Genomic DNA, 22372 nt, shown 5'->3' with positions numbered 1-22372 from the left:
CTTTTAGGCAACACTCGGACGAATGTGGTTAAAGTTTTAAAGTTCTGTGCCCTGTCAAATGTTTTTACAAAGATTTTAGGGAGAGGATTTTAATTTGCTCACTGTGTGACAAGCTCGCCCATATTTTATGTAAGTGGCCAGCCAATAACAATTTCCTGTGACATCCTTGTTGCTATGTTTTCCCTTTCCTTAGGTTTTACTTTCTTATGTAGCATTTTCCTTCTTTTCCTGCTTTCTTTGAGTGTGTGCTTTAGTTTTCTTAGGTCTGTCCACATTCGTTCCTTTTAATGTGTGTCAGGGCGCTGATGACCTCGATATTGAGCGCCCATAAACCCCAACACACCACCGCCACCACCATCCACATCCTTATTTGAGGATGACACGGCGGTCGGATGGTCTCGATGGGCCACTTGTGGCCTGAGGACGAAGTGCTTTTTTTTTTTTTTTTTTTTTTTAATGTAAGACATTTCCAGGGGTAGATGTGGACTCTGACCACAATATATGGGTTATAAGCTGTAGATTAAAACTGAAAAGAAACTGCAAAAACTTAGGAGATGTTACCTGGATAAACTGAAAGAACCAGAGGTTAAGAAAGTTTCAGAGAGAGTATTAGGGAACGACTGAAATTAACAAGGGAAAGAAACACAGTAGAAAAAGAATGGATAGCTTTGAGAGACGATATAGTGAAGGCAGCAGAGGATCAAGTAGGTAAAAAGAATAGTAGAAATCCTTGAGTAACAGAAGAGATACTGAATTTATGAGATACAAGGAGAAAATGTAAGAATGCAGAAAATGAAGCAGACAAAAAGGAAAACAAACGTCTCAAAAATGAGATCGACAGGAGGTGTAAAATGGCTAAGCAGGGATGGCTAGAGGACAAATGTAAGGATATAGAACCATGTATCACTAGGATAGGTACTGCCTACAGGAAAATTAAAGAGTCCTTTGGAGAAAAGAGAACCACTTGTATGAATATCAAGAGCTCCAATGGAAACCCAGTTCTAAGCAAAGAAGGGAAGGCAGAAAGGTGGAAGGAGTATCTCGAGGGTCTATACAAGGGCGATGTACTTGATATTATGGAAACTGAAGATGACGTATATGAATATGAAATCGGAGATACGATACTGCGTGAAGAATTTGACGGAGCACAGAAACACCAAAGTCGAAACTAGGGCCCGGTAGTAAACAACATTCCATTAGAACTACTGATAGCCAGCCATAACAAAACTCTTCCATCTGATGAGCCAGATGTATGAGACAGAAGAAATACCTTCAGACTTCAAGAAGAACATAATAAGTCCAATTCCAAAGAACGCAGGTGTTGACAACTGTGAAAATTACTGAACTATCAGCTTAATAAGTTACTGTTGCAAAATGCTAACACAATTCCTTACAACAAATGGAAATACTGGTAGATGCGACCTCAGAGAAGATCAGTTTGAATTTCATAGAAATTTTAGAACGCTCGAGGCAATACTGGCCATACGACCAACCTTAGAAGATGGGTTTGGAAAGACAAACCTATGTTTCTAGCATTTGTAGAATTAGAGAAAGCTGTTGGTAATTTTGACTTGAATACTCTCTTTCAAATTCTAATGATGGCAGTGGTAAAATACAGGGAGCGAAAGACTTTTTACAATTCGTAGGGAAACCATGTGACAGTCATAAGAGTTGAGGGGCACGAGAGGGAACCAGTGGTTCAGAAGTGAGTGAGATAGGGTTGTAACCTATCTCCAATGTTCTTCAATATATGTATTGAGCAAGCAGTAAAGGAGACAAAAAATGTATGGAGTAGGAATTAAAATCCATGGAGCAGAAAAAAATTGAGGTTTTCCGACGACATTTTAATTCTGTCAGAGACAGCAAAGGACCAACAAGAGGAGCTGAACGGAATGGACAGTGTCTTGAAAGGAGGATATAAGACGAACATCAACAAAAGCAAAACGAGGGTAATGACATGTAGTCGAATTAAATCAGTTGATGCTGAGGGTGTTAGATTAAGAAATGAGACACTTAAAACAGTCAGTGAGTTTTCCTGCTTTGGGAGCAAAATAACAGATGACGGGCGAAGCATAGAGGATATAAAATGTAGACTGGCTATGGCAAGGAAAGTATTTCTGAAGAAGAGAAATTTGTCAACATCGAGTACAGATTTAAGTGTAAGGATGTCTTTTCTGAATGTAATCTATGGAGTGTAGCCATGTATGGAAGTGAAACATGTACGATAAACAGTGTAGACAAGAAGGGAATGGAAACTTTCGAAATGTGGTAATGCAGAAGAATGCTGAAGATTAGATGGATAGTTCATGTAACTAATGAGGAGGCACTGAACTGAATTGGGGAGAAGAGTAATAAGTGGCACAAATTGACTAGAAGAAGGTATCGGTTGGTAGGACATGTTCTGAGGCATCAAGGAATCACCAGTTTAGTACCGGAATGCAGCGTGGACGGTAAAAATCGTAGAGGGATACCAAGAGTTGAATACGCTGTGCAGATTCAGAAGGATGTATGTTGCAATAGTTATTCGGACATGAAGAGGGCTGCACAAGATAGAGCAGTATGGAGAGCTGCATCAAACCAGACTCTGGACTGAAGTCCACAACAACAATAATAATAAGGACTCACTCTATCATAAACAGCACTATGAGTAGTTCAGAGACGACCGGTACGTTGTTTTCATTAAATGGTCTTTCATCTTCACTTTTGATAATCAAAGTTAATACTCGCCATAAAATTGTAAAATAATGTCACCACTTGCGACGCGGTTTTGTTACTACTACGGACGGCATACAGTCAGTTCCACGGCTTCCAAGCGATACAGGACGGTGTACTGTCCTCGTGAGTTCACTTCCTATTCGTACGGAAAACGTGAGTTTAGTTGCAGCCTGGCTGTGACGTCACCCGATGCAGCGCTTAAGCCGACCTTTGACCGACACGGACCGTATGGTAGTTGGGTACGAAGTGAGTGTCTCTCAGGCCGTATATATATATGGGCGCAGCTGACGTCGACGGTAACACCTGCCGTCATCCTCTCTATGCGCAAGTAGCAACATTTAACAGGCCGCACTATCGGACGCATATCATTTTATAGCACTGTTGTGTGTCAGTTTAGAATCTTCGTAATTTTTTATGAATGGAGTTAAGTTGCCTTTAATCACAGAAAACTTTGTAGCTCTCCCGCATTTTAACTTTTCTAGAATTCTTAGAACGAAACCGACAGTATAACATGATCTCTGATCTGCAACTTTAAGAGACTTTCTATTGATTGGTATTTGAATCAAAGTGTTGCAGTTTGTTATAGCTTTATTATTTAATGGGTTTCAACAGGTGCTGTAATCAAAACTTTCCATCATTAATATAAATTTAATTAATCTGTTACAAATAGGGATGTTTTTATTCCAAATTTAGTTTTCAGTAAATAAATTGAAGACTACTAAATATAGTTTAATGGAGTCACATAGTTAATGTTTTTATATTGAACTGAAGCTTCATACAAATGTTCATATTTCTAAGACTAATATTTAGCGCCTTCGATTTTTGAAGTTGAAATTTGTAACAGTTGATTCTGATATACATTTGCACATTCTTGCCAATTTTTGGCTTTCTAGCTTCATTACTTAGCGCCATTTTTTTCTTAAAACGATGTACGGTATTTAGGGAAAGATATTGATCTGATCACTCTGAGATTTGACAATTTAAACACTAATCTACTGAACTATATGTTGACAAAGTTTGCAAAAGCTGCTTTCATTTTTAATTTCATCCTTACATTATGGTGTAATACCTGTATTCCACTCACAGGAGCGTTATAATGACGTGGTGCTAATAGCAGTGAACTGGGTAAGTCCTGGCACACTAGCTCGCCTCTGTATCTCTCAAGTGATACAGCGCTTGTTTCGCCCCAACCTTATCAGTTTTCATATTTATATCTCACTTCAAGCCTCTACAAACACGACTGAGTGATTAGGAAACGAGGAACACCAGTTGGAACAACATCTGAGTGGCAACCAAATATCTGCATCTTTACAACGTTAAATCACTTTTAATAATTACAGAGCATTGTCAGCTAGACTATTATCTTCAACACAGTTAACAGTTCTTTTATATTTCAAATTTCGTTTCTAATATTACACTGACTGTCTCTGAAATGAATGTTCCACTTTTATCTTCTGCTTAGACTTAAAGTATATGCATTAGACCATATATACTAAAGTTATAAGGATCCAGAGTTATTCTTACTTATGATTAATTTGTCTGATTAACTGATGAACCGGAAGTCGCGATAGCAGCTTCAATTAACGAAGGACTTACCTCCAAATACTATCGTCTTACCGTTGAAGAGTGAACAATTCAAAATCTACTGCGACCCAGCATGAGAATCAATAAAGCAGTTCATTGAATGTCACTTCACATCAAAGTTGAACTGGTCTTTTCAAAAATATTGTGAGCCATAAAGTAAAATTTTACAGGAGAAGGCAAAAAGTTCCTGCAAGTCATCTGTGTATTTGTTGGTGTTGCTATGTCAACGGCTATTCAGTGTTCAAGGACTGTGTAGTACTGCGTATTTTTCTATTATAATTTATGGTTTTTTATAAAAGTACATTTAAAATTTGCTGATTCATGAATTTTATTCACATTTTGAGCTGTAGCTGCTCTTCTTGCGACAATACTAACGCAGAATAAAATAAAACAAGTGAATCTCCTTCATCATCATTGCCACTTTTTTTGTTCCCCCTGTTATTGGCCATTGTTGTAGTTTCTCATAAAATTCCACATACTTAGGTGGAATGTACATCTTACATTCAATATATCTTGTTTTCTTTTTCTTTTTTATGTTGAAGGGAACCCATTTTTCAGGATACGCTAACTCATTGGGAAGTGCAGGGTTCTCAGTGAAGCTGTAAAGGAGCTGACAGCACCATCAATGAACCGTTTTGTTATCATTTGCCCAGGATAATGTGCATCCTACTCAAAACTCACTCATTTCGAAAGGGGAAAAGGAATTTTATTTTCCTTAGGAAATTTTTCCATGCTTAATTCGGAGACGCAAGACTTTTAAAAAAGAGAGGCCACCGGTTTTTAAATACTTGTTGGGACGTTGAACCACTGGTTCTAACCCCCTCCCCCGATAATATCGCTGCCCTAACGCTGCAGAAACAGCTGTGTCTTGGCAGATCAGTTCTACGAAGTGCGCACTGTATGCTACACGCATTGTGTATACGGTGGGAGAATAGAAGTATTCATAGAAAGTGACGGGATGGGAGTGATTATTTATCGTCGTAATTACCAACCCCGCTCCCCACTACCTACATGTTAATCGATAGTTTCCGCTGAGAATTTACTTGTTGCTTTTTTTATCACTATAGAATACTCTTCAGTTACATACGACGTCCTGTCGCGATGGTTCACCAGCTTCTTTATAGTCCCACTTCCACTATCTGTAAGAAAAATATGCTGTATTAGGAACTAAAGTTTCATCTTCTTAAACCTACCAGTTGATGCAAGTGTTAAAGTGAATCATTGTATTATTCTTATTATGGCCAACACACCCACTGGATAACAGGTGAAGCACATTCACATCTTTCGGGATATGTTACTAGATATAACGGTATAGAAATGTATCAACTTCATTTCCACTTCCTTGGATTCTTCTTCATGGCACCCATAATAGAGTGAGTGCTAACTGTTTAAATTATGTGTGTTAAAAACGTCGACTTGTAGCTTTTTCAAATAAAAGGTATCCTGTACAGGGATATCTTGTAATGTAAATATTGCATGCAGTTGAACTTCAGCCTACAGGCATCACCGCGTTCAAAGGCTTCACAAACTCCACAATAAAGTTTTTTGCGTCTTCTACAGCGAACGACTAACCGAATTATTAAAGTTTGTCAAACGTGGCTAGAAAAAATACACGTGAAAACTGTAACAAGCCACCAATGTCTTTTGTTTTCAATTAATCACGCTTCCATATAGTCACTGCAAACAGTGCTTGAGTTAATGACTCATGGCCTTTATTCATGAACGGAAGATTTCGATTTCCTACAGAGTCGTCATTTGATGGTTGGCTACTATCTACTTGCATGTATTAATTTGGCTACCCTTCATCACCCAGTTCTAATATATAAACCATTTTTGGGAAAAAGTTCACTCATGACGTTCCTGCAATGACTGAATCAGTTATCAACAAAACTGAGCAAGTCACTTTTCTACAGTTCTTGCTCTACCCTAAACCCTTCATTAGCAAACCACCTACATTGTTAACACGGCCAAATACCAGGTGGAAACAGAAATCACATCGACAGCACCCTATTCCAGGACGAACTGAGAAGAGCCTGCAGCATTATTTACTGTGTTGGCAGCTGCAGAAATCAATTATATTGAACACCTGTCGAACAGTTCATCGGTTTCCTGTAGGATGCAGTTTAGTTAGTGATACTTTTTTGTTTAAGCCATTATTATGTCAGTACTGTATATGAAACTCTATGACCCAGAAAATAATAATAGTTATAATAATAACAATTGTTGCTATTGTTATTTGTACTATTATTATTACTAAGACTAACCACTTTCTCCAGTCCCAAATTTGTGTCGCTTGTACATTCAAACACTCATTAAGCCTGTTACATCTTCGATTTTTTTTACATTTCTTTCTTATGTATAAAGTTGATGACTGTAGAAGTGCAAACTAGAGAATACTGATAAAAACACTGTGCTGCATACTGCCCAGCGGAAAATACATGTTGCTGCTTGCCAGAGGCAAAGCATGTTTATTTTGTTTTGCAACCAAGTAAAGGATGATATTTTTACCTTAAGACAAGTATTTGGACGGTTACTTTCAAGAGGAAACGACTAATTTCCATCCTCACCGTCGCACAGTCTGACTTTACGCTCCGTCTCAAGGGACCTCTCGTTCTCAGTGGGGCGATAAAAGCTTCTCTCTCATCCTCATGACACCGTCAACAATGATGTCATCATTCATTAACATAAAATACAAAGTAATTTTGCTTCTAAGCTGTTCTTAAGACTTCTCTATGGGGAAACCTAGCACCATCAATACATATACCACCTAACGTAATACGTGCATCATGAACAGTAGTGTAACAGAGAAGTTTGTCAAATGATAATCACTGTCTCATAAGATGGATCTTATCCCCTACCAATCACAAATGAAACATTCCTTTCTCGCACTTCTGTGTCTCGTACGTACAAAATATATTTTCTTTACATTGCAGTTCGTGGACAAAGATCTTATAGATTTTTAGCTCTAGAACAGTACTCTTACAGCGACAGTCTCGCTGCTACTATGTTTTGGTCTGAGCTATTGCAAGTTCCCCGTAATCAATAGTTCTACAGATTACTGGTGAAGTTATGCAGTTCAGCATTAGAATGAAGAGCACATGATACGTGGCAACATGTGTCTCAGAACATGCGTACAACTTATAAATTATGTGTAGGAAAACGAGGTATGACACTACGCAGACTGAGAATGAAAGGAATTGGAGACTGGGAAAGAAGGACTCCACCTTTGCTGAACATGCTCTGAATGAATGCCATTCGTATGATCCCAAATGTGACGTTTCCATAAAGGAACTAAAGGAAGAAAATTAACCTGACGTGAAATTCTGACCATTAATAAATACCAATGGAAGAATCCTGATCTGGCCCTTAATGACCAAACACAGGTCCATGACTCACCCAGTTATTATTCCTCTCACCGCTAGCTAATATGCTCGTTGTAACGGTTCTACACCCACATTCCATAGGCGTCTTTCTTCCCCTCCCGTTCTTCGGCCGGTCCTTAAGACATAGTGGTCTGTGCCATTACTCACTTGTAGAACATTTCTGTTTTGTACACTCACATAGTTTTAATATTTGAATATACTGTAACGTAAGATTTATTTGTTCACTGTCTCTCTCGGTATTATATTGTGCTTGTGTTTTGTATTGATATAGTCATAAAATATCACATATCTTTGTACAGCTATGAATTCTCACTGACGTTGTGTGGACTATATGTTCACCTGTAAGTTATCTGACGATGGCGTAGGAAGCGGAAAGCTTTTTCATACAGAACTAATAAATATTACTGTGGAACATTAATATGTTGTATTCAAGTTATTAATATGAGTATAACTGTTAGTGAGTGGTTTGCATATTTTCCACACTCAGATTTTTAAATATCTAAAGTTAGTAAATTTCATGAATGAATGTTTGATACGATTTCAGTTTCAAACATTGACACTGAACTAATAAACATCAAAGTTTACTATATACAGAAGGTGACACCTTCAGATTTTTTGACGATGTGTATCCTCCCCCTACTTTATAAATCCCATCATTATACTCTATGTAACTTAGTGGCTCATGGATACTGTACAGCCCTAGAAATTGACTGGCTGCTCTGATGTTATGACTGGTATTATATACGCTATTTAATTTATCATATTGCATATCTGATCAGTTAAATATGAACAAATTTATCATGCCTTTTTTTACATATGATGATAATTCCAAACCAACGTCTCCTTTTTTTTAGAAATACAAAAAAACATTTATTTTCTATGATAATTAGATTATAAAGGTAGCAAATGAGTGTATTTTTCTCGATATTTTACATTTCACTGAATACATTTTTGTAGACACTGTGACAGAAACCGTATGCCCCTGTCACACCGGTTTCCACCACGTGCATAAGGAAGCGATGAACGACATCTTCGACTAACTTCCAGCCAAATGTTATCTCAACAAAACGTTCAGCTGCTGCTCACTGTGTGCCAGTCCCGAACTACGGTGTGGGCAGGCAGCTGATGATCCATTCAAACTTTTGCAGCGAGCGGCGGTTTTGCGAGTGACACAAGGGCCAGCATTGTCGTAGTGAATTGCTCGATGTTTCTCTTCTCCCATTCTGGACTGCTGGTATGTGTTTTTTTCAGTGTTTTGCGGTATCTGACAGTTTTTATTGTGGTTCCAGCTGGCATAAACCCGACCACCGACACCATCTCTTTCTGTACTAAAACACAGGTGCCATGACTTCACTGAAATTTTGTGGCTTGGGCAAAGACGAACGCCACCACTCACGTCATTCTTGGTCGTTCTCAGATGTAAGGTAATACGGCCATGTTTCATCACTTGCAGCAACCAAATGGTTCAAATGGCTCTGAACACTATGGGACTTAACATCTGAGGTCATCAGTCCCCTAGAACTTAGAACTACGTAAACCTAACTAACCTAAGGACATCACGCACATCCATGCCCGAGACAGGATTCGAACCTGCGACCGTAGCTGTCGCGCGGTTCCAGACTCCTAGAACCACTCGGCCACACCGGCCGGCTTGATACAACCGAGTGAAAACAAAAAGTTGTCCTTTTGGTCTGCATTACGGCCAAGAAATGCACGAGAATGAGCAACTAATCGCTGTTTGTGGTCTCCGTCAGTGTTGGTGGTACCCATCTTGCGTTCACCTTCCGATATTACAGCTTTTCTGACTAAATCCTATGAATACAGCTTTGGGAAACATCAGGAACCAAAATCCACAGATCATACTAGGTGATCCACCGGTCGTACCTTATTGGTTACCCATATCTTCGTGACTATATCATCGGATGTTGTCTGCATCCTGCCTCTTTGTTCGTCGTTATTTTCAGTACGACCAGCTGCAATCTTTCTGCGCCACTTGCGAACGTTCTAGACATCCTTCCGCCACCCTCCATGTTGCAGTCACTTCACCAAGGACACTGGAGGATTGTTCGTACGAAACAGTTAGCGCGCCGACACTGTACTTGCAAGGGAATAGACTCCCAAACAGAACAGATGACGTAAGGCATGTGCGGAAAACCAGTCCGCTCTGCCACAAACACTCTGTGCATGACGTAAGTCGCAATCACAATGGTAACATAAGCTTTGCGGGACCTTTTTGAAACACTCGTTGGTTGGTTGTGGCTGACTCATATAACAAGTTTCCTTTTGCTGTGCCACTGAACTCGACAACGTCACAAAGCACAATTTAGGTGTTGTCCTCTATTTTTTGCCTCGAAGTCATTGTGTCGTACAACGGACCTCAGTTGTAGTCAAATGAACTTGAAACATTCTGTGAACGCAATGGCATACAGCATCTAACTATGTTTTATTCCGTAAGAAGAAGCGTCAACTTGCAATACAACTGGTTTGTCAGGATCAAAGTGAACCAAACATCGGTCACTGAGCACTGCATCTTTAAATGTTTGAAAAGCTACTTGGCACTCATCCGTCTAAACAAAGGTAACATTCTTGCGACGCAAGTTATGCAGTGGAGCTGCGATTTGTGCAGCATTCGGTGTGAATCGAATATAATAGTTAATTTCCCTAAAACTGACTGCAATTCTGTGACACTGCGAGGGACTGGCAAATTTCGTATGGCTAAAAAAGGTGACTGATGATGATGTACACCTTGACTTTTATGACATGACCCGGGTACCGTAACTCAAGCTTTAAAACTTCTTCCGTCAACGCTTTAGTCCTGCGTCAGATAACACACGAGACAAAGCACGCAAATTTGCAATGTGATCTTCAGTTGTACGACCTGCTATAACAATATCATCCAAATAATTTGAACAATCCGGCACTTGATCAGTCGCCTGTTTCAAATACCGTTGGAAAATGGCGGGTGCAGAAGTTCTGCCAATAGGCAAACCCAAATATTTAAACAAGCCCAAAAGAATATTCACTACACACACTTTTTCAGATTCTTCATCGAGCGGTATTTGAAAATAAGCGTCGCCCAAATCAAGTTTTGAAAAGTAGCGACCGACATATAACATGTTCATGAGATTCTCTGGGTGTGGCAATGGGTAAGTATCAACCACAGTTTGTGGGTTGACCGTAGAGGCGAATGTGACCGGAAATTTTCGGGAGCAAAACCAGTATACTTTCCATCGACTACCTTGTATGGGCGCAATAGCTCCGCTATCTCGCAATGCTTTAAGTTGAGCAGCGACTTCGTGCCGTAATGCAATGGGAACAGTTCTGGCCCGGAAAAATTTCGGCTGATCATTGTCTTTCGTGGTAATATGTGCAACAAAATTGTTAGCCTTGCCTAAGAAAAGAGTTCCGGGAATTCTTTCAGCAAGATAGCTACACTACCTTTTGCATTGAATACAGACACTGACAACACATTGTCCTGAATGTTAAATCCAAACAAATCAAATGAATCGAGATCAAATATGTTCTCACAATCGCGTGATTGTAGCACCGTAAAAGTCACTGTCCGCGTATGCGAGCGATACGTGGCAGGCAAAGTACATTTTCCAAGAACGGGAATGTCTTGTCCACTATAAGCCGACAGGTGAGTGCTAGTTTTGTACAGGCGTGGGGAGCCTAACAGTTGACATGTGTTACGGTTCAGCAATGTAACTGAGGCACCCGTGTCCAACTGAAATTTCACAGGATTTCCACAAAGAAGCAAATGAACAAAAAATTTGTTGGACTGACGTAGCACTGAAGAAACTGCTCGCTTGCTGGTTTTGCTAATGCCTGTTTTAGGGTTTGAATACTCTGCATTAATTACATGGACCTTGAGTTGTTGTTTAGCGACCCGAGAAAGCACTTTCCTAGACACCTTATATGATACGAGTGGGCAGAACACAACACTCCACATTAAGTGGTTTAATACATTTTTTAATTCATAAACGGAATAACTGCGCCAATTTCGCACTGTGCGGTGGTGTGCAGTTGGAGTTCTGTTCTCAACGGTTGCCAAGTCAAGACCGTGTGTCCGCTGAGAGGTGTGCACCCGCTTGTTTTACTCGGTGTTTGGGGGACGGGGAGACGGGGAGACGGGGGGGGGGGGGGGGGGTTGAGATGACATGCTAATCTCTACCGTGTGGTGGACACAGTGCTTTGGTGCTTTGGAGACATTTATTTCGGCTTTGTCTTCGTGTATCCTTAGGTCTGCTGCGACCGATTGAAACCAGTGACAGCTGTGGAGGGAACTGTGACGGTAGTCTGCAGTAAGAGTCATTACGACATGTTTTATTTCTGTGTTATCGTAAGTTACTGGATGTCTTCTTGAAGTGCCACAAAGTGAATTATTTCTGCCTTTGCATTTGTGCGTGACGGGTTGTTGAGGATGTACAAAATACAAAGCTACTACCGTATGTACAAAGTTTCCAGATACCGGAATTTAAAATTTACTTTGTGTTTCGCAAAATAAGAGTTAAACAACAAAGGGGTACGCTTTTCTTAACTTGCTGGAACGGAACAGAACAATTAAATGAGATTGTATAAGTTTTACTGCCCTAAAATGTATGCAAGAATACGATCGCAATCCTACTTTATGTTCCTTGCGTGTTTTCTAGACCAATACGCAAACAGAAGTGAAATCTTTAATAGTAAGCTTGCAAAACACACTAATACACGTGTTAAACTAGTTTCCTGAACTAAACAGAGTTTAATTACAATCTAAGTCAGTTATCTGTACGGCAGCACGAAACTCACACGCCTCGCCTGGTGCAGGGCTACCAACACCGTCATTAAACTTTGAAAAGATCCACTATGTGCAGTTCAGAACTTTCAAGAGATTTCCTTCTGGTGTGTGTATAAAATATGATGACATGGAAATAGGAGAAGTTGAGAGTGTAAAATTCTTGGGATTAAAACTTGATAATAAATTCAGTTGGGAGCAACATACTAACGAACCGCTAAAGCGCCTAAACAAGTCTGTGTTTGCAATGCGAATGATGTCAGACATAGGAGATATAAATATTTTAAAAAACTGGCATATTTTGCTTATTTTCACTCCATTATGTCATATGGTATCATATTTTGGGGTAACTCCACAAACACAGAAAAACGTTTTAGAGTACAGAAGCGTATTATAAGAGTAAGGAATGGCGTAAATCCAAGATCATCATGTCGAAACCTATTCAAAGAATTGGGCATATTAACCACAGCTTCTCAGTATATTTGTTCCTTAATGAACTTTGTTGTAAATAATACATCTCTGTTTCCAACTAACTGCTTAGTACGCAGTATCAATACCAGGAATAATAAAAATATACGTAAAGATTTAAAATCACTTACTCTTGCCCAGAAAGGAGTCCAGTGTTCAGCAACGCATATTTTGAATAAGTTACCAGCAACCATTAAGAGTTTACTGTCAGACAAGGCACAATTTAAACATAGTTTAAAAGAATTTTTGGTGCCCAACTCCTTCTATTCCATCCATGAGTTTCTCAAGAAGTGCAGTAGACCATTTCAATGAAAATTTATTATACTTTAATTTTTGACAATACTTGGTTGTAACAGCCTGCCTACTGTGTGAATGATGGATGGATGGGAAGCAGATGTAAGTCTTAAGTCTGTAAATAGTGGAAGTTTAATTTTAAATCTCGTACATAATCTGACTGTTCTTAACTGAGGATCACTGAAATGAATAATTTACTTTAATTTTGGATAATACTTGGTTGTAATACCCAAGAAACTAGCAAATGTCTGACTGATAGATTTAATGAAAGCAGTTGTAAGTACTAAACCTGTAAATATCAGAAGTTTAAATTTAATTCATGTACATAATTTTACTGTTTATTGACTGAGGATGATTAAAATTAATGAAACTCAAGTTTTTCTAATTACATTTTTGTAATGTGTTGATCTGACATGTTCCACACCCAGGAGGATTCCCTCTGTTTACCTGACCTGTTCCACTCCCAGAAGGATTCCCTCTTTCGTTGGTCTATGGAATGAATAATTAATCTAGTCTATTTCACTTTTTATACCAACCTACACAATATTTTGCTCTTCGACAGGCACGCGTCCCGGAACTTCACTTCCTGATAAGTGCTGTGGGCGACGCAGACCTGCTGGCCATGCGCCGCCAGGGCCGTGTGCTGTGGGAACGCTACATGCCGTCTGCGCAGGCGGCTGTTGACACTGTGATCGCACTGCTGCGCACGAGATTAGGAATCCCCCCGACTCCAGTGCTGGATAAACCGTCACCTAGCGTGTTCAATGCTTCTTTCACTGTAAGTAGTAGACTCTATTTGTAAGCCTGTAATGCTGTAAAAATCTAAAATCCTTCACGTACGGCAGATTAAATATATACTTGTTTCACAGGTAGATGTATGTGTGATGAGACATTTATAATACTTCGCAGGGAAAGCATCTTTTGGTTGATAAAGTCTGCAGACTTTGGACTGAAAACATCTATATCCATACTCTGAAAACCACTGTGAAGTGCATGGCAGAAGGTACCAGTTATTATGGTTTCTTTCCACTTCCATTCACGTATGGAGTGTGGGGAAGGATAAGTGTTTGAATGTCTCTCTCTAATTATTCTAACCTCGTCCTCACTGTTCCTGGGGAAGCGATGAGTAGGCGGGTGTAGAATATTCCTAGAGTCGTCTATTGAAGCCGGTTCTGGAAGTTTTGTAAGTGAGCACTCTCAGGTAGTCTGTCTATGTGCGAGAGTCTGCCATCTCAGTTCCTTCAGCATTTCTCTGGGACTCTCCCATGGGCCGAACAAACTTGCGATCATTCGTATTGCCCTTCTGTTTATACTTTCAATATCCCCTGTTAGTCCCACCTGGAATGGGGCGCACACACCTGAGAAATATTCTAGGATGGGTTGCAGGACTGATATGTAGGCATTCTTCTTTTGGGACTGATTCAGTTTCCACCGCATTTACCAATAAACTGAATCCTGCGTCCTGCTTTATCCACGACTGAGCCTAGGCTACGTTCCATTTCATATTTCTAGAAAGCGTTACATCCAGCTATTTGCAGGAGTTGGTCGATTCCACCTGTGACACATTGTTACTTGTGACAGGACATAGGTTTTTTTCCTTTTGTAAAGAGCAGCACCGTACTTTTGAGAATAAACGTAAGCACGTTTCTGAGCCAAATAGCATTCCGAAATTGGGAAATACTGCGTGCAATTCACAGCACTGATCCATCGCTTTCAGTACGTAATGTGAGAAAACTTCGATCTGGGTTTCACATGATGTATTTTTTCGAAATCCATGGTGGTTGGCATTGAGGAGATCATTCTGTTCGAGCTATTTTAGTACACTACTGGCCATTAAAATTGCTACATCACGAAGATGACGTGCTACGGAGGTGAAATTTAACCGGCAGGAAGGAGATGCTGTGATAAGCAAATGATTAGCTTTTCAGAGCATTTACACAAGGTTGGCGCCGGTGGCGACACCTACAATGTGCTGATACAAGGAAAGTTTCCAATCGATTACTCATACACAAACAGCAGTTCACCGGCGTTGCTTGGTGAAACGTTGTTGTGATGCCTCGTGAAAGAAGGAGGAATGCGTACCATCACGTTTCCGACTTCGATAAAGGTCAGTTTATCGTATCGTGAAATTGCTGCTTGCGTTGGTCGAGATCCAATGACGGTTAGCAGAATATGGAATCGCTGGGTTCAGGAGGGTAATACGCAACGCCGTGCTCGATCCCAACGGGCTCGTATCACTAGCAGTCGAGTTGACAGGCACCGCATGGCTGTAACGGATCGTGCAGCCACGTCTCGATCCCTGAGTCAACAGATGGGGACGTTTGCAAAACAACAACCATCTGCACGAACAGTTGACGACGTTTGCAGCAGCATGGACTATCAGCTCGGAGACCATGGCTGCCGTTACCCTTAACTTTGCATCACAGACAGGAGCGCCTGCGATGGTGTACTCAACGACGAACCTGGGTGCACGAATGGCAAAACGTCAATTTTTCGGATGAATCCAGGTTCTCTTTACAGTATCATCATGGTCGCATCCGTGTTTGGCGACATCGCGGTGAACGCACATTGGAATCGTGTATTCGTCATCGCCATACTGGCGTATCACCCGGCGTGATGGTATGGCGGGCCATTGGTCACACGTCTCGGTCACCTCTTGTTCGCATTGACGGCACTCTGAACAGTGGACGTTACATTTCAGATGTGTTACGACCCATGGCTCTACCCTTCATTCGATCCCTGCCAAACCCTACATTTCAGCAGGATAATACACGACCGCATGTTGCAGGTCTTGTGCGGGCCTTTCTGGATACAGAAAATGTTCGACTGCTGCCCTGGCCAGCACTTTCTCCAGATCTCTCATCAATTGAAAACGTCTGGTCAATGGTGGCCGAGCAGCTGTACCTGTACACGCCATCCAAGCTCTGTTTGACTCAATGCCCGGGCGTATCAGGGCCGTTATTACGGCCAGAAGTGGTTGTTCTGGGCGCTGATTTCTCAAGATCTATTCACCCAAATTGCGTGAAAATGTAATCACATGTCAGTTCTCGTGTAATATATTTGTCCAATGAAATCCCGTTTATCGTCTGCATTCCTTCTTGGTGTAGCAATTTTAATAGCCAGTAGTGTATATTATAGCTCAAAATATTCTTTAAGATTCTCCGTGAAATAGATGGCAAGGCCCTTGAACGATAGTTTTGTAGATCACTTCTACTATTATTCTAGTAGTCGGGTACTATCTTTGATCTCATTCCAACCACGGGGCACAGTTCTTTTTTTCGATGGATCTATGATGGATTGTAGTTAAAAGAGAGGCTAATTCAGCTGAATGTTCAGTAGAGAGTCTGACAGGGGACCCTCTGGACCCTGGAACGTCGTTGATTCTTAATGGTTTCAGCTGTTTCTTAATGACCCTGCTACTAATGTCTGTAACCAACATCTACAAGTAATACTGAAGGACTCACTTTTTCCGTGGCACGAGAATTAAATTATGGCAGTTCTCCTGAGTTTTTCTTTGTAAAGGAACATTTGAAAACAGAGTTCATCATTTCTGCTTTTGATTTGCTACCCTCATTTTCAGTTCCTGTCTCATCCGCGGGTGAGCAGACGCTAACTTTGATGCCACGAACAGCTTTTTAAATACGATAAGAAATGGTTCGGTTTTCGCAAAGATCTTTCGACAACATTCTGCTACGGTAGTCATTGATGGTTTCGCGCATTGCTCTCTTGACAGCAAAACACATATTATTTAGCATCTCTTTATTGATAGCACCATGCCACCTTTTACATCATGCAGCAGTGTTTGTTTCTTTAGAAATTTATTTTCAGTGACTGCCTACATTGGAAAGTCCTTGTCATCATGAAGTCTTCAGTTGGGTACATATCTGCCCATTGAATGGTCAACTACTGGTTTAAATGCGAGCCGTAGTTCTTTTACATGCTCCTGTCCTGTGCTACGAGTTTCAAGTTCCTCATTGAAATATGACAATGCTGTTTTTTTTATTTGGTTTACTGTAAGTATAATACTTTCTGCTTATTTCAGTTTCCCTTTGCTACTGGGTAATCATTGTTACTCAAACGCACTCGTAGTTGCTCCTACCATTATTAATGTGGACATTCTCAAACAGGTCAGATCTGGTTTTTGCCATTAGATCTAAAAATTTCCGTCATAAGTAGGATTCTGAACCATCTGATCTAAGTACCTTTCAGGGAAGGCATTTAGTAATAAATCACATGATATCTTTTCACGCCTACTATTAACAAAAGAGTAATTTTATGAAGTTATTGTTAGATGAATAACGTTTCCACCGACGAATACTGTATACCGGGGATCTTACATAAAAGACAGCTCACGTTCTCTCTAAAGATTTTGCTTACATCAGGAGGTTCGTTTGGTGGAAGATAGTAGGATCCAATGACAGTATTATACCCATTGCTGATGCTGAGTCTTTCCCAAACAATGTAGCATGCAGCTTCATTTTCTACCTTGTGCGATTTGAGTTTCTTGTCTAGTGTGAGGAATACACCTGCACCATGTTCCATTAGCGTATTCTTTCGACATTCGCTTAGATTTTGCCCAATACTCTCACTGCTATCGGCTTAAAGTTTGAACTAGCTTCTGGACCTACTACTATGTGAGTTTGACTGCTTTTCATGAACGCTTCAAACTCAGGTATTTTGTTGCGAATGATTTGGCAGTTTACTACGAGGATTTTAATTCTCTTGCCCATGTGTGTACGGGAAGGGGGTGGGGAAATTCCTTTGGGTGTCACATTATCACTTCTGGATCTCCTACAGCTGCCGTTATCTGGACTTCATAGAGAGTGCCTAATCTAAAGAATCCTCGTTTGCTACTTGGGTAGCAGCCTCTGTTGTGTAGTGCACTCCAGACACACTGAGGGTCCTCTACAGTTCTCAACTCAATGGTGCAAGTCCAGGACGTCGAAGCTTGTCTTATCACATGACCCCCAAAGTAGTGCAATCCTTTCACCGTACTGAGAACCAGGGGCCCACAATCAGTTCTGGGCCGATGCTACCAACTGTGAGCTCTGCTGGAACTCCGTGTACTAGGCTGGTCTTCTCACGTTTCTCTGTCAGTCGTTGGAATTATCCAAGTATGACCTCGGAGCCCAGGCGACAGAAATCGTTTGTTCCATAGTACACCACAATCGGCGTTTTTCTATGCCCTGTTCTCTCTGTGGCTCCGGAATATCTCCTTCAACATGCGGCATACACACACTGACTGCACCTGGTGTTCCATTCAGTCCCGTGTTGCCATTTTCCTATGGGTACCATTACTCGTCGCCCGTCCGACCTGCCGAAGATGAGTAACCCATAACCTTTTTGCGTTTGCCTACTGTTGACACAGGATAAGCACGTTCCCCAACATGTGAAGTGAATCCCACCGGGTCAGTTTTATTTTCGGGGGAAGACAGCACCAAGAATCTTTTGACTAGGGGACTATCCAAGTCCTACCTGGTGCCAGTCCATCCTTCACAGGACAGGACACCTAGACCCACGACTGAAACACCACCAGCAGAGAAGTGGACGAAAAGATATAGCTCCTGCTCTTCCTGCAGAGGAATCGGGACCTACAGGAGAGGACAGAACTTGAGGTGTCTTTGGTACGTCTAGTACACGACTTTTGGGAGCTGTTCCAGCACACCTATTCGCAGCAGATACTAATCGGTAGGCAGTAATCAAGGTGTTTTCCGCCTGCCTACGAACTTCAGCTGAATTATCCTGTGTTTGAGAACAACATTCACAGCGGAGCTATGCTGTGGCTGGTGCAATGTTTTGCAGGACAGTTAAGAAATTAATTTGATCTAGGGCCGCTGGTTTTCTTTCAATTTGTTGACCCGAACGTGTCACTAATTCTCTTTAAGAACAGAAATAATAAGTATATATAACGAGATTTGTGTTAAGGCAGCAGAAAAACTAATGGAAGAAATGAGAAGTTTCTTAGAAATTTTTGAGCTTATAGTCGTTATCGCCGGCCGTTGTGGCCGAGTGGTTCTAAGCGCTTCAGTCCGGAACATCGCTGCTGCTACGGTCGCAGGTTCGAACTCTGCCCGGGGCATGGACGTGTGTGCTGACCTTAGGTTAGTTAGGTTTAAGCAGTTCTAAGTCTAGGGGACTGATGACCTCAGATGTTAAGTCCCATAGTGCTCAGAGCCATTTGAAGCATAGTCGCTATCAAACTCAGAGACGATGTTAATGTATGATAAATGTAGCTAATATACTCTCCTTTTGAAAGGAAAACTAGATGTAACGCAAAATTTTAGTTATAATATGTGCAGCAGAAACTAAATTTCAAACCACGGTTTGCTAAGAACAGCTTATGCATACTACAATCGTGACTTCCGAAAATTCTCAAAAAGTTACGTTTATTCACACTGACTCACATTCGAAATGCAGTCTGAACTATCTTTTGACAGTAACAGTAAATCACAAAGATTGATATGCTGCGAAATCACAAACACTGTTTTGCTACGAAGTAAGTTATTCTCAACACTTGTAACTTACCAAAATGTTCAAAAATATACTTTTTCAAGTCAGAAAATTCTCGAAAATAGACCCCTTTCAGTTGAAATTTCACAATGAAGTTAAGGAAGCACAATTTAAGATCGCGCCTACAATTGATGATAATAGTACTATCTTATCGCGCCACTCAAAAGTGCCAGAAATTTCACATCATATCGCGATATACGCGAGTACTGACGCAATCAATGAATGATGATGCATAAGTGACACGAAAAGTCAAGTATAAGAATCTAACATTTCCAACCGGCTCACGACTCTGGCATACACGGCCTCACACATCACACAAAGGAAAATTCGGAAGTCGACTTGTATATCTAAGTAAACATGCGATTTGTACGGAAACAGGGGAAACACAGAACATTCATGTATAAAATGCATATTTAAACCATCAGCTGTTTTTATTTTAAACCCAAATTCTTCCGGTTTCGGTCTTGGACCGCCTTCACGGGTGAAGGGTTAACATGGTTTAAGCCACCAAATTCCATTACTCATTACTTAAAATGTGTCGTGAATGCCATGAATGTAAATATATGACACTGTATGTATACAGAGAATCACTTGAAAATTTGGGTTTGAAATAAAGACAATTGATGGTTCAAATATGCATTTTATACATTACTTAAGGCTGTTGCCAGCCACCGTCCAAAAATTTTTAAAACCATTCAATCTTAACAGTCTGATTCATTACATTTCACCATACCGGCGAAGGTACACCAAACTTCTGACTGTTAGCAGAATATGGAATCGGTGGGTTCAGGAGAGTAACACGGAACGCCGTGCTGGATCCCAACGGCCACGTATCACTAGCAGTCGAGAAGACAGGCATCTTATCCGCATGGCTGTAACGGATCGTGTAGCCACGTCTCGATCCCTGAATCAACAGTTGACCACATTTGCAAGACAACAACCATCTGCACGAACAGTTCGACGACGTTTGCAGACAGAAGTGCCTGCGATGGTGTACTCAACGACGAACTTGGGTGGACGAATGGCAAAACATTTTTTCGGATGAATCCAGGTTCTGTTTACAGCATCATGACGGTCGCATCCGTGTGAGGCGACATCGCGGCGAACGCACATTGGAATCGTGTATTCGTCATCGCGATAGTAGCTTATCACCCGGCGTAATGGTGTGGGGTGCCATTGGTTACACGTCTCGGTCACCTCTTGTTCGCACTGACGGCACTTCGAACAGTGGACGTTACATTTCAGATGTGTTACGACCCGTGGCTCTACCCTTCATTCGATCCCTGCGAAAACCTACATTTCAGCAGGATAATGCACGACCTCATGTTGCAGGTCCTGTACGGGCCTTTCTGGATACAGAAAATGTTTGACTGATGCCCTGGCCAGCACAGTCTCCCGATTTCTCACCAATTGAAAACGTCTGGTCAATGGTGGCTGAACAACTGACTAGTCACAATACGCCATTCACTACTCTTGATCGAACTGTGGTGTTGTGTTGAAGCTGCATGGACAGCTGTGCCTGTACACGCCATCTAAGCTCTGTTTGACTCAATCTCCAGGCCTATCAAGGCCGTTATTACGACCAGAGGCGGTTGTTCTGGTTACTGATTTCTCAGGATCTATGCACCCATATTGCGTGAAAATGTAATCACATGTCAGTTCTAGTATAATATATTTGCTCAATGAATACCCGTTTATTATCTGCATTTCTTCTTGGTGTAGCAATTGTAATGGCCAGTAGTGTATATTCAAAGTATCAGTAGTGGTCAGAACAGTGTACCTGCGAGGGTATTATCTTGATGGAAAGTGAATTCGAATGTGGATAATTTGTTGATGCTCATATGGTGGGCGCTCCGCTAAGTAAGGTAGAGAAAATATTTTGTTTTTCAGGAGATACCATGTCGCAATCTGTGCCTCATACAGGTAAAACGGAGAAACATCATCCTTTACATCACAACACGGACGAAAGTATGTGTTGAGTAATAGTGGCAGGCAGTCGTTGAAAAGGGTTGTGTCCAAAAACAAAAGGAAGACCGCTGCAAAAGTCACTGTAGAACTCAATGTCGCACTCAGGAATCCTGTTACCTGTTAGCACCCAAACAACACGAAGGTTGCTACATGAGCAGGGAACCGTAGGGTCAACTGAAATTCCATAACCATTCATCAGTGACGCAAATGCCCGTAACAGGAACATTAGATGCAGAAAGCTAAAACCTGGATTATGGAGCAATGCAAGGAAGTCATTCGTTCGGATGAGTCCTTCTTCACACTGTGCCCAACTTCTGGCGGAGTTATCATACCAACAGTGAAACATGGCGGGGCTCCGGCGACGTTATGGGCTGCCATATCGTTCAACCCACGGGCCGCGTGGCTACTCCGGAAGGCTGCATTATTGCCAAGGTTTATGTGACCGTTTTCGCTGATCAGTTCCATACCGTGGTGCAGTGACTGTTCCCCAGTGGTGATGCTGTTTTCCAAGACGGCAGGCCCCTCGTTGACGCAACGCATGTCGTCCAGGACTGGTTTTGTGAGCTAAAGGTCGAATTGTGGCATGTGCCCTGGCCGGCACCGTCACCAGGTGTCAACATAAGCGTGCGTTTACGATTGTGCGCCTTGTAGCTAATCACTGTGCGGCTGCAGC

The 22372-nt window shown here is 41.3% G+C and overlaps 1 protein-coding gene across 1 annotated transcript in view; it reads left to right on the top strand.

Annotated features, from left to right (window-relative positions):
- LOC124593967 (exostosin-3-like) overlaps positions 1-22372 on the top strand; it is a 277190-nt gene that overhangs the window by 91896 nt on the left and 162922 nt on the right. Inside the window, exon 3 of the mRNA XM_047132316.1 lies at positions 13784-13999. Coding sequence (XP_046988272.1) covers positions 13784-13999 — 216 coding nt within the window. The remainder of the gene's footprint in view (positions 1-13783; positions 14000-22372) is intronic.

The sequence above is a fragment of the Schistocerca americana genome, chromosome 2, assembly GCF_021461395.2.
Source record: "Schistocerca americana isolate TAMUIC-IGC-003095 chromosome 2, iqSchAmer2.1, whole genome shotgun sequence".
In the NCBI taxonomy this organism is placed as follows: domain Eukaryota; kingdom Metazoa; phylum Arthropoda; class Insecta; order Orthoptera; family Acrididae; genus Schistocerca; species Schistocerca americana.
The sequence above is the reverse complement of the archived record's forward strand: the minus strand, read 5'-3'. Positions and strand labels throughout refer to the sequence as shown.